The following is a 13548-nucleotide window of genomic DNA, read 5'->3' as shown; positions in this document are numbered from 1 at the left end:
GTGGTTGGCTCTCCCGGCTGGCACGGAGTCGCTCGGTTGTTGTTCTGATCAAAGATGGCTGCTGTTGTCACGGATGGAGAATGAGCCCAGGCGGTCATCTGAACACAGGCCGAGGAAACGAAGACAACCCCGCCTAGAAACCGGCACCGGAACCCGGCTGGACCCGAATCCAACCCGCTTAACCCGACTCTGATTGTCTTGTGAAGGTGAAGACATTTATTTTTTACCGACAGCATCCTTTCATGTCATCGATCCGTGTTTGATTGACACTTCAGTCGTCGCTGATTTGATAAGAAAAAAAATCGGTCAAATGTTGGATTCCTACAAATTAAACATTAAATCAGACAATTAAGAGTTTATCTGAGTTTATCTGAGTTTATCTGAACGTGTCGTGTTGTGTTTATTCAGTCTTTCTGTATGAAGGTTATTCAGGTTACACTGTAACTGACGGTAACATCCATGACACCGGTGTAACGTCCAAATGTGAATCCCATGTAAATAATGTGCAGGGCGTCACCTCTCTCTGCCGTGAAGGCTAACGAGGCTAAAGCTCTTATTGAACTGACAGCTATAAATAACCGAGTATTCCTGTTATATTAGGACATTACGTGTTAATATGAGCCTGTACACAGGCTGATGAAGATATTTAAATCTCTGCAGCACATTGAAGATATTATTAATCATGTAATCATGGACAGCAGGAACAGGTGCAGACAGATTAACATCTATTCTTTGATGTGTTATTGTTCTTTTACTGTAAGAAAACACAGAAATGAAGACAACAGTATTAATAAATAAAGGCTGTACTGCTGCATGTATTTAATACATCCCATAATATCTGTGTATCAGACTGCTGCTAACACTTCTTAGAATATTAAATAATAAAAACAATCAAACGATGATTTGACTTCTGACATGATGTTTTTTTTATTGTATTAATTTTCATTATTACAGTGATATAATAATAATTCACTCTGCATTATAAGGATTGTGAATCTTGGATACTGTTTCCATGGTGACAGCAGGCCGCCTCTGATTGGTGGTTTAACTCCATAAGGCTTATGGGTAGTGTAGTGATGAACGTTATTGATCTCCGCAGGAGAGTCGGTGAAGATCAAGAGGTGTGATTGGCTGGTGGCTGTTGCAGGTAGTTTCCATGGTAACAGTTAGAAATGAAATCAGCCTGAAAGCCCCTTCATCCTGTGTGTGTGTACTGAAGTGATATCAGCGTGGAGCAGAGCACAGAGAGAAGTCTGCGTGGTGCTCTGAGGTCAGTTCAGGGAGCAAACTTTAAAGGAAGCTGCTGAGGGTCAAACTTCAGTCACACTGTGAAACGTCTGAACTCCAGGAAGGAGACAACCAATCATTCAGGACATCACTCTCATTATGAAAACATGTAAATATGAGTGACAGCAGCAGAGATACATAAGTCAGTCCTGAGGGGGGCGCTAGAGTCTGGAGAAGCTTGGAGAGTGAGTCAGTCCTCATAGAGCTCCATGTTAAAATGTCCAACTTTACAGCTGCAGTTCCTCCAGTGTCCACTAGAGTCTGTCTCCTGCAGTGGGTCAGTCCCCATAGAGCCCCATGTTAAAATGTCCAACTTTACAGCTGCAGTTCCTCCAGTGTCCACTAGAGTCTGTCTCCTGCAGTGAGTCAGTCCCCATAGAGCTCTATGTTAAAATGTCTAACTTTACAGCTGCAGTTCCTCCAGTGTCCACTAGAGTCTGTCTCCTGCAGTGAGTCAGTCCTCATAGAGCTCTATGTTAAAATGTCCAACTTTACAGCTGCAGTTCCTCCAGTGTCCACTAGAGTCTGTCTCCTGCAGTGATGTTGTTCTGTCTCCTGTCAATAGGGGGCGTAGTGACAGACAGCAGACATGGACACCACCACGTCCATCAAGATGACCACTCTGGCCATCCAGAACCTGTTCAGCTATGTGGAGGAGGAGAACCTGGCCGCCCTCAAAGCTCACCTGGACCGCTTTAAGGAGGTGGACGGACGCAGCGACGTACGTTTATTTTTATTATTTTTATCGATACGTTTTTTATAAACATCCAAAATTCAATTATTTGTGTATTGTTCTCTATAAGTTTCTGTGTTCTGCTGCTGGCTGACTTGTTTGTTTGTTTGTTTGTTGACAGAACGGGCAGACCCCTCTCATGCTGGCGGCTGAACAGGGCAGTCTGGAGATCGTCCAGGAGCTGATCAGGAGAGGAGCTAATGTCAACCTGGACGATGTGGTGAGTCAATCAAACGCATGATTTATTTATTCTGACTTTCCCTCTTGCCTCCCTCCTACCTGGCATGCTGTGGTTGCTAGGAAACGGAGCTAATCATGTTGCCATGGTAACTGCCTCTCTCTGTGGTCAGGACTGCTGGTCGGCTCTGATCAGTGCGGCTAAAGAAGGTCACATCGACGTGGTGAAGGAGCTGCTGGAGAACAGTGCCTACATCGAGCACAGAGACATGGTGAGGTCACATGACACAGCCTGCGCTAAGAATCATGGGAAATGTAGTAAACAGTAGGAGTGACATTTCTGTGACGTGTCAACAGGGCGGCTGGACGGCTCTGATGTGGGCCGCTTACAAAGGACGAGTGGACGTCACCGAGCTGCTGCTGGAGCACGGAGGAAACCCCAATACTACAGGACAGGTAACACACACACACACACACACACACACACACACACACTACAGAACAGGTAACACACACACACACACACACACACACACACACACACACACACACACACACACACACACTACAGGACAGGTAACACACACACACACCCTAACCCCAACACTACAGGACAGGTCACACACACACACACACACACACACACACACACACACACTACAGGACAGGTAACACACACACACACTCACACACTACAGGACAGGTAACACACACACACACACACACACACACACTACAGGACAGGTAACACACACACACACCCTAACCCCAACACTACAGGACAGGTCACACACACACACACATAGACACACACACACACACACACACACACACTACAGGACAGGTAACACACACACACACTCACACACTACAGGACAGGTAACACACACACACACACACACACACACACTACAGGACAGGTAACACACACACACACACACACACTACAGGACAGGTAACACACGCACACACACACACACACACACACATACACTACAGGACAGGTAACACACACACACACACACACACACACACACCCTAACCCCAACACTACAGGACAGGTAACACACACACACACCCTAACCCCCTCTTTCTCCCCCCCCCTCTGGTGTGTGTGTGCAGCAGTACAGTGTGTATCCGATCATCTGGGCTGCAGGTCGAGGACACGCAGACATCGTTAAAGTTCTGCTGGATAACGGAGCCAAAGTCAACTGTTCTGACAAGGTGAGGATACTACACAACTACACAACTACACACAACCACACAACAACATGAGAAACTAAGAGAGAATAAAGCAAAAGGAGATACTTTGTGCATTTTTAATTATCTGTGTGTGTGTGTGTGTGTGTGTGTGTGTGTGTGTGTGTGTGTATAACAGTACGGGACCACTCCTCTGATCTGGGCCTCCAGGAAAGGACACTTTGACTGTGTGATGCACCTGCTGGAGAACGGCGCAGACGTCGACCAGGAGGGGGCGGTATGACCTTCATCCTTAAATACAAAGCTCAACAGAGACCGCCCACTTCTTCAGCGGCTCCTTCAAATCAAGTGTGTGTGTGTGTGTGTGTGTGTGTGTGTGTCTCTCTGTGTGTGGGTGTCTCTGTGTGTGTTTGTGTGTGTGTGCAGAACTCGATGACCGCTCTGATCGTGGCGGTGCGTGGCGGCTACACAGAGGTGGTTAAGGAGCTGCTGAAGAGGAACCCGAATGTCAACATGACGGACAAAGACGGAAACACGGCTCTCATGATCGCCGCCAAGGAGGGCTACACCGAGATCGTCCAGGACCTGCTGGACGCCGGGACGTACGTGAACATCCCTGACCGGGTGAGAAGAGTTCACACCGCATGATGACATCACACGACAGGAAGCTGGCATTCTGTTTCATATCTGCATCATATCTTTGTTAATGCAGCTGCACAGCCAGCAGAGGGCGCTGCTGCTCACAGAAACACACCTGGTTACATAGTTAGAGAAATCTTTATATGCCATGTTTGTACCTGTATTCACCTGTGTGTGTGTGTGTGTGTGTGTGTGTGTGTGTGTGTGTGTTACAGAGTGGGGACACGGTGCTGATTGGAGCAGTGAGGGGGGGTCATGTGGAGATCGTCAGAGCTCTGCTGCATAAATATGCCGACATCGACATCAGAGGACAGGTAAGAGCACCTGATGATGTGAACCATACTGTTTAGTGACCCTCAGGTGGCGTCAGGTGCAGTATTTTGACCCTCAGGTGGCGTCAGGTGCAGTATTTTGACCCTCAGGTGGCATCATGTGCAGTATTTTGACCCTCAGGTGGCGTCAGGTGCAGTATTTTGACCCTCAAGTGGCGTCAGGTGCAGTATTTTGATCCTCAGGTGGCGTCAGGTACAGTATTTTGACCCTCAGGTGGCATCAGGTGCAGTATTTTGCGCTCAGTTGGCGTGATTGTGACGTTTGGTGTCTCTGTGTCTCAGGAGAATAAGACGGCTCTGTACTGGGCCGTGGAAAAAGGAAACGCCACCATGGTGAGAGACATCCTTCAGTGTAACCCCGACACAGAGACCTGCACCAAGGTGAGTCCAGCACATACAGGCCACGCCCCCTTCCCCTCCTACCTGTGCTATGATGTCAGAGAGTGACGGTGTGTGTGTGTGTGTGTGTTCTGCTTCCTGTCAGGACGGAGAGACACCGCTGATCAAAGCCACAAAGATGAGGAACATCGAGATTGTGGAGCTGCTGCTCGACAAAGGAGCCAAAGTGTCTGCTGTGGACAAGGTGAGGAGACACCTGGAGAGTCACCAGATACACACACCTTGAGAGTCAGCTGATACACACACCTGGAGCACACCTGAAGCTTCAGCTGATACACACACCTGGAGAGTCAGCTGATACACACACCTGAAGCTTCAGCTGTTACACACACCTGGAGCAAACCTGGAGGGTTAGGGTTAATTAGTTTAATGAAATTATCTAAATGAATAATAATTCAATATAATTATTAAAGAATATAACCAAAGTTGACTAGATAAACCGCCACCAAATGGTGCCCCGTGTGAGGCTTACAGGTTACAGGAGGGGGCTGGTGTTATCTCACTATTTTTAATCTAGTTTGGGGCACCACCCTGAAATCAGGGAAATATAACCAAAATATCACTAAAATCAGTCTCAAATTAGTTACTTAATTACTAATATTATTAATAATTAATAACTATATTTAATGAAGGCGTGAAATCCATACAAAAAGCCCTCGCACCCAACTTATATCACAATGTAAATACACCAGTAATCACAAACAACTGCTCTCTTAAATTATAACAGAATTTATTTAAACAAAGCAACATCAATCCAAAATCAATGAACTTACTCAAACAAATAACTATCATAAACTAATCTAAGCAAACAAACATTATCAAGCAAAACTTGTGAATGAGGTGTAAAAGTGTAGTTGTGTGTGTGTGTGTGTGTGTGGATGTGGATGAGAGAGAGAGGGAAAACAAGATGGTGGAGAGAGACAATGCACCATGTGGCTTCGTCACATGGTGACAAAATGGTGGACAGCAAAGGAAGCTGTGTGGCTACCTTTCGGAATAGTTTGAGCTCTCTGAGCTGAGTTCAGTAACTGTTACTTAAACACCAGAAAGCCGGACTTTGATTCAACGGCGGGTACACTGGTCTTTCTGATTGTGAAAGCTGTTGACTGAAGGTAAACTAGCATAGCATTACACACATAGGTGAACACAGCAGTTCATCACAATAAAACAAATGCAGCAGCTTACAACAGATAACAAACAGAATGTGACGTCAACAATGATGCATAATTATCAGTGGTTATAAAAGAAACAACTATTTCTGAAACTATTTCTGCCCAGACCAAAGCTCTTACTTGGGGTAACTCCTGGTGATCGTTGCGAAGCTGATTAGATCGTCACTCTGTTGAATGTTAAATCAACAGATTCAGGCAGGTTTCCTTCGTGGCAGATGTAGGAGGAGGGTAGCAGGATTCAGATCTTCGACCAGAGCGCTGCTCTGTGGTCTTCTGGTTGCAGGAGCCGAGTTCTTTATGTGTCCTTGTGGATTCAGGGATCAGTGGGCTTCCTTCAGCGCTCCTGTCCAGTTGCATTCAATGACATCTTACGAAAAATCAAAGGAAAGAAACTCTTCTTTTTGCTCGAACCTGATAGCATCTGATTGCGCCCAAAACTCCTAAAAATATGCCGTGGAAGTAGTCAGCTGAATCCCCTGATGCTTGAATTCAGCATGTGAAGCGCTACCTATACTGAGCAACCTCAGCTCTGGAGTTTAACCTATGTAAGCCAAGAGGAGGAAAGGCTTTGTCTCCAATGCTGGAGTCCATCTTGTTGGAGAGTTTATCCTCTGGTGTAGGCAGTCCACACTTGAAGAGGGTGGACAATGCGATGCGATTGCTTTTAAAGACTGGAGCTGCCTGTGGGTTTACCTCAGGCCTCCTTCAATGAGGATAGAGGAATCAGACACCCCCCACCCCCCCACTTATTTTTTTTTTCATACTTTATTTTTCACTTTTGTTTTACAAGAAACACAGAACAAGTGAGGACTTGGGCAAGACAGTGTGAATAAGATCAAATACAAGAATGTAAAAGGCACAGGTACAGTACATAATGGATGGTACATTCTAATGAAACAAGATATATTTACGAGTCTTTATCTTTGTATAAATCCCACTTTCTCCAATATTCTTCTCCCTTCTCCTTTTGAAGTCACAGGACAAAAGTCATTTTTTCCATAAAGCTGATGGAATTCACAATGTTCCTCAAGAGTCTCATGGTAGGAGGGTTCCTCTGAAGCCAACATTTAGTAATCGCTTTTTTACTTGCCACCATAAGAATCTTTAAAAGGTATATGTCCTTTTTACCAAGACCTTCTGGAATTTTCCCGAGGTAGAGGGATGTGAAAGAGAAATCCAATGTAATGTTCAGAGTCTCTGCGATTAACAGTTTCACATCTTTCCAGAAGCGCTCAAGACGTGGACAAGACCAAAAAACATGTACACAGTCTGCCGAGACCACTCCACATTCCCTCCAGCAAGAGGCTGGAGAACCACTAAATTTTGACTTCTGATTTGGGGTAATAAAAAATCGTATCAGATTTTTCAAGCAGAAGTCTCGCCAAAAAAAGAATTTGTTGAAGTGGATTGATTTTTCCAAATCTGAAGCCATGCTTCTTGTGATATTAATACATTGGCCTCTTTTTCCCAGCGCTGTCTAACATAACCTGTTGTATCTTTGTTCATTAAGGTAAAACCTTTATAGAATTTGCCAGTTATGCCTTTGGTACTATTTGAATCATAAGCATCAATAAATATTTGTGTTATTATAGTGGGTTCGGCTAAATCTGGGATCTTTATTTCCTTCAGAAAAAAGTGACGAATCTGTAGGTATCGGTAAAAATCCTCTTTACCCAACTCATAAGACTGACGCAGATCCTCAAAATTCTTTAGGTTTCCTTTTTGTATTATTCTACAGAAGGAGGTGATGCCTCGTTTAGTCCATTGTTTGTACTTATGGTCCTGTAATGTCGGGAGGAAGTGTGGATGGAATGCCGGCCAGCTTAATAGACTGATCTCCCTGCGAAGCTGAAATCTCTTAACTACTTCTGACCATATTTTCAAAGAGAAGCTTACACAGTGATTTTGTAGCTGGATCACTTCGTTAAATCTGTCAGGACAGCCCAACACTGACTGAATAGGTATATATATTAAAGATATCTCAATGTCTTTCCATTTAGCCTCATAGGTTGGGTTACACCAACACACCAAAGGTCTCAACTGAGCGGACACATAATAATCCTTAAGACAAGGTAGAGCCATGCCCCCCCTCTCCCCCGGCTGTTGCAGAGTGGAATATCTCACTCTTGGTCGTTTATTATTCCATATGAATCTTGAAAGGTGTTTATCCCACTCCCTAAATTGTTTAGCGGGGACCTCTATTGGCAGTGCTGTGAATAAGTATAGTAACCGTGGAAGAATGTTCATTTTGATTGTACGGATTCTACTGCCAAGGTCGAGGGGGAGCAGGCTCCACCTCCCCAGATCGTCATATATCCTCCTATTCAGCTGTTTGTAATTAACATCATATAGTTGTGAAAGATTTTTTAAGAGGACACCAAGATATTTTATTTGCGGTTGATACCAATTCAATTGGTGCCTGTCCATTAATTGCTTTGAAGGAGCAAAGCGGAAGGTCAAAACTTGTGTTTTTTGGATGTTGAGTGTATAACCAGAGTATTGACCATATTTCTTCAGGATGTCCATAAGCAACGGAATACCAGATTCAGGATTTTTCATTGTTACAAGAACATCATCTGCGTACAGGCAAATTTTGTTTTCAACTCCACCTGTGGTTATACCCTCCAGAGCGGTCTCCTCTCTAATAGCCTGGGCAAGCGGCTCTATAAAGAAATTAAATAGTAAGGGACTTAGTGGGCAGCCTTGCCTACATCCTCGTTGCAGAACTATTCGGTTCGAGAGACACCCGTTAACTTTTAGCCTTGCCGTCGGAGAAGAATAGAGCATTCTTATGCATTGTATAAATATATCATCAAAACCAAATCTTTTCAAAACCTGAAATAGGAAGTCCCATCCTACAGAATCAAATGCCCTCTCAGCATCAAGGCTGAGAATGACTGCACTTAATGATTGATTGGAGATTTGATTAATGATATGGAGGGCTCTTCTTATGGTGTCGTGCGTTTGCCTTGTACTTACAAAACCTGTCTGATCCTCATCTATCAAGGAGGGCATTATTGTGTTTAGTCTCTTAGCTAATATTGCTGCATACAGCTTATAATCTACGTTTAAAACACTTATTGGCCTATAACCTTTGCAGTCTGTTTTATCTTTACCCTCCTTTGGTATGACTGAGATAAATGCCTCGTTCCATGATGGTGGGAGAGCTCCACCCCTTAAAGTATAGTTAAAAGAGGCTTTTAATAAGGGAATCAGAGACTCTCTCATGTACTTATACCATTCTGGAGGGAATCCGTCACAGCCTGGTGATTTATTGGCATTTATATTTGAGATTGCACTATCAATTTCCTCGGTAGATATTTCAGTGACTAGCTTGTCATTTTGTTTTTTACCTATAGAGGGAAGATCTAATGAAGCAAGAAATTTTTGAATTGTGAGTCCGTCTGCTCTGTCCGGTTGTGTGTATAGTAGTGTATAGTACTTTTCAAATGCATTTTGAATTTCCTCTAATTTATTAGTAAACTTATTTGTAACAGGGTCCCTAATTTTGTGAATTGTATTCTCAGCTAGCTGTTTTCTAAGTCTCCATGCAAGCAACTTATGAGCTTTAAGTCCTGCCTCATAATATCGTTGTTTCATGAATCTTAATTTCTTTTCAATTTCCTCACTAAGGATTTTATCTATCTCCTGCTTAACAGGCCTCATTTGCTCAAGTATACTTGGGTCCTTATCAACAGAGTGAAGTTTCTCCAGGTTTCTAAGTTGTTCCTGCAAGTCCGATAGCTTTTTAGCTCTAATCTTTTTAAGCCTAGCACACTTAGCAATGATTTTTCCCCTAACATATGATTTTGCTGCATCCCATAAAATTGCAGGGCTGACCGTTCCATTATCATTATGTTCTAAATAAGTTTCTATTTCCTTAGCCATTTCAGTTTTGAATATGTCACTATTTAATAAACCTGTATTTAGCCGCCAAAGAGTGATTTTTGGACTTCTCTCCAGGTGAAACTTCATAGTTAATCCAGCATGATCAGAAAGGTCTCTCTGTCCTATTTTGCAGTCTTTGACTTTATGGCAATCTCTGCTAAACATGAAGATGTAATCGATTCTGGAATAGACATTATGTCTTGCAGAATAAAAGGTGAATTCACTATCATATTTGTGTAGATATCTCCATATATCAACAAGACCCAGTTATTGTAGAATTTTATTGATTTGTTTTTCCAAGAGACTCTTTCTTCTCACCCTGTTAGTTGTGTCTAATTTATGATCAAGGAGTATATTGAAATCCCCTGCACATATGCATGTACCATATGTTTCTGCAGCAATAAGGCTAAATATCTCTCTGAAAAAGGTGATGCTGCTGCCTGGGGGTGCATATATGTTACAAAGAGTGACTTCTTCGTGCTCAAGCTTACCCTTTACTAAAACAAATCTACCCTCTTTGTCTTTATGTTCTGAGATTAGTTCAAAGCAAACTGAATTTGAAATAAGAATAGCTACTCCTCTTTTCTTCCCCGTTCTGTGTGAGGAAAAAAAAGACTTTCTAAAGCCCATTTTCTTTAACTTCTCATGTTCTGTGTTAGACAAATGGGTTTCCTGCAAAAAAGCAACATTGATGTTTTCTCTTTTTAGTTTTGCAGCAATTTTGCTTCTTTTGATGGGATTGTTTATACCATTCACATTCAGAGACTGTATATTATAGTACTGCATGTGTATCATTCACCATAAACATATTATCCTGTACCTGTGAAAATCCAGTGCCAGTCCTCACACGAAAAACAAAACAAGATAAAACATTCACTGAACTTGTGAACAGAACCATCCTAAACAGGTCTTCCAGTTCAGAGGATTCCTTGGAGGGGGAAAGCCACTAGGTGGGGCCCCTCGGCAGTAGCCTACTTAGAAAAAAAAGGGGGGGGGGGGGTGTCGCCAAATAAAAAAAAGGGGTTATAGAAAGATTGGGTGGCTTGTTGTGAGAATCACCTCCTGCATCGTTCATTGTTCCAACATAAATTTAAGGGGAGGTCCCAGGTTGCCGATTAGTCTTTGTTACTGGCTCATTATAATCACAGCAGAGTAGGGTATTTCTCTTTCAGCCAAAGGGCCAATAGACTAAAGGGAGAACATATAAATATTTCTCCATGGAGAAGGGCAAAGGCATTACTCATCAACTGGGGCATCCTCTCGGTCCCGCCTCTGAAACTCCTTCAGCCTCTCACGTATGCTCCCTTGGTAGTTGTGCGCGTTCCCAGCTCGTCGAGTCCCTGCTGTACTCCATGGCAAGAGTTCGTTAATAGACTCCACTGTGATGTCCTTGGATTTCCTCGTAGGTAGCGGTCCCACTGTGAATCCACGTCTCCTTAGATCCTCCGAGGCTTCCTCGGCACTGTTGTACGTGACCGCGCCTGAGTTAAAGTGTACGCGCATCCGGGTCAGCGATGTTTGAAAACGAATCTTCTTTTCTTTTAGTACTCGTTTAATTGGGTTGTACTCTTTCCTCTTCTTTTGCACATTCTCGGCATAGTCATGGTCAAAAAACACTCTTTTTTCTTGAACATGAATAGATTTCTTCCATGCAGCGTGGAGGACTTTCTCCTTGATATTAAACTGTAGGAACCGGACCACTGTTGAGCGCGGGGCTGCGCTCGCGGGAGGCTGGGGGCCGAGTGCCCTGTGAGCTCTCTCAATTCCCAAACTCTTTTCACCGCACAGGCCCATGCTTTCCCCCAGCTCCGACAAAATCATACTTTCCACAAAGCGTGACATAGAAGAGCCCTCAGTGTTTTCGGGGATGCCGTAGATCCTTATGTTGTTACGTCGGGAACGTCCTTCTCAGTCCGTTACCTTGAAGTTGCTTTTGACTATTTAGCAGCTGAACGAGAGTGTCTTTTACTCCAATGTCCCATTCATCCTTCCCTGCCATGTTCCTCTCCATGTCTCCCAGTCGTTTAACCACTTCCTCTATCTTGCCGGTAGCGACGCTAACTTGCTGGTTAATTTCGGTAGCTAGTTCGTCGAATTTTACCTTCATGTCTTCCACAAAATGTATTCTGACCTGCGACAGTTCTTTTTACATTTCTGATTTAAGGTCGTGCATGCCTTCAGCTACCACTTCAGTCACAACTTTTTTAAGGGAGCTAAGTGCAGCAGGTGAGGTCTCGTTATCCGTCCTGTCGCCATTATCACCTGTGAGCATTTCGCTAGCGTTGCCTTCGTGTCGAGTTTCGGGCTCGACGTAGCCCCGAGACACACACACACACACACACACCTGGAGAGTCAGCTGTTACACACACCTGGAGAGTCAGCTGATACACACACACACACACACACACACACACACACACACACACCCACCTGGAGAGTCAGCTGTTACACACACACACACACACACACACACACACACACACACACACACACACACACACACACACACACACACACACACACACACCTGGAGAGTCAGCTGTTACACACACCTGGAGAGTCAGCTGATACACACACACACACACACACACACACACACACACACCCACCTGGAGAGTCAGCTGTTACACACACACACACACACACACACACACACACACACACACACACACACACACACACACCTGGAGAGTCAGCTGTTACACACACACACACACACACACACACACCTGGAGAGTCAGCTGTTACACACACACACACACACCTGGAGAGTCAGCTGATACACACACACACACACACACACACACACACCCACCCACCTGGAGAGTCAGCTGTTACACACACACACACACACACACACACACACACTCACACACACCTGGAGAGTCAGCTGTTACACACACCTGGAGAGTCAGCTGTTACACACACACACACACACCTGGAGAGTCAGCTGTTACACACACCTGGAGAGTCAGCTGATACACACACACACACACACACACACACACACACACACACACACACACACACACACACACACACACACACACCTGGAGAGTCAGCTGTTACAAACACCTGGAGAGTCAGCTGATACACACACACACACACACACACACACACACACACACACACACACACACCTGGAGAGTCAGCTGTTACACACACACACACACACACACCTGGAGAGTCAGCTGTTACACACACCTGGAGAGTCAGCTGTTACACACACACACACACACACACACACACACACACACACACACACACACACCTGGAGAGTCAGCTGTTACACACACACACACACACACACACACACACACACACACACACCTGGAGAGTCAGCTGTTACACACACACACACACACACACACACACCTGGAGAGTCAGCTGTTACACACACCTAGAGAGTCAGCTGTTACACACACACACACACACACACACACACACACACCTGGAGAGTCAGCTGTTACACACACACACACACACACACACACACCCACCTGGAGAGTCAGCTGTTACACACACACACACACACACACACACACACACACACACACACACACACACACCTGGAGAGTCAGCTGTTACACACACCTGGAGAGTCAGCTGTTACACACACACACACACACACACACACACACACACACACACACCCACCTGGAGAGTCAGCTGTTACACACACACACACACACACACACACACACACACACACACCTGGAGA

The 13548-nt window shown here is 44.6% G+C and overlaps 1 protein-coding gene across 4 annotated transcripts in view; it reads left to right on the top strand.

Annotated features, from left to right (window-relative positions):
- kidins220b (kinase D-interacting substrate 220b) overlaps positions 1-13548 on the top strand; it is a 46791-nt gene continuing 33243 nt past the window's right edge. For 3 of the 4 annotated variants that reach the window (XM_061052772.1, XM_061052771.1, XM_061052770.1), the window contains exons 1-11: positions 1-206; positions 1853-2008; positions 2142-2240; positions 2371-2469; positions 2555-2653; positions 3320-3421; positions 3576-3674; positions 3824-4021; positions 4252-4350; positions 4651-4749; positions 4853-4951. In XM_061052772.1, the coding sequence (XP_060908755.1) occupies positions 1877-2008; positions 2142-2240; positions 2371-2469; positions 2555-2653; positions 3320-3421; positions 3576-3674; positions 3824-4021; positions 4252-4350; positions 4651-4749; positions 4853-4951 (1125 nt within the window). In that variant the 5' untranslated portion in view covers positions 1-206; positions 1853-1876. The remainder of the gene's footprint in view (positions 207-1852; positions 2009-2141; positions 2241-2370; positions 2470-2554; positions 2654-3319; positions 3422-3575; positions 3675-3823; positions 4022-4251; positions 4351-4650; positions 4750-4852; positions 4952-13548) is intronic. The other variant, XM_061052773.1, reaches the window with a different exon arrangement.

The sequence above is a fragment of the Labrus mixtus genome, chromosome 12, assembly GCF_963584025.1.
Source record: "Labrus mixtus chromosome 12, fLabMix1.1, whole genome shotgun sequence".
NCBI classification, from domain to species: Eukaryota; Metazoa; Chordata; class Actinopteri; order Labriformes; family Labridae; genus Labrus; species Labrus mixtus.
The sequence above is the reverse complement of the archived record's forward strand: the minus strand, read 5'-3'. Positions and strand labels throughout refer to the sequence as shown.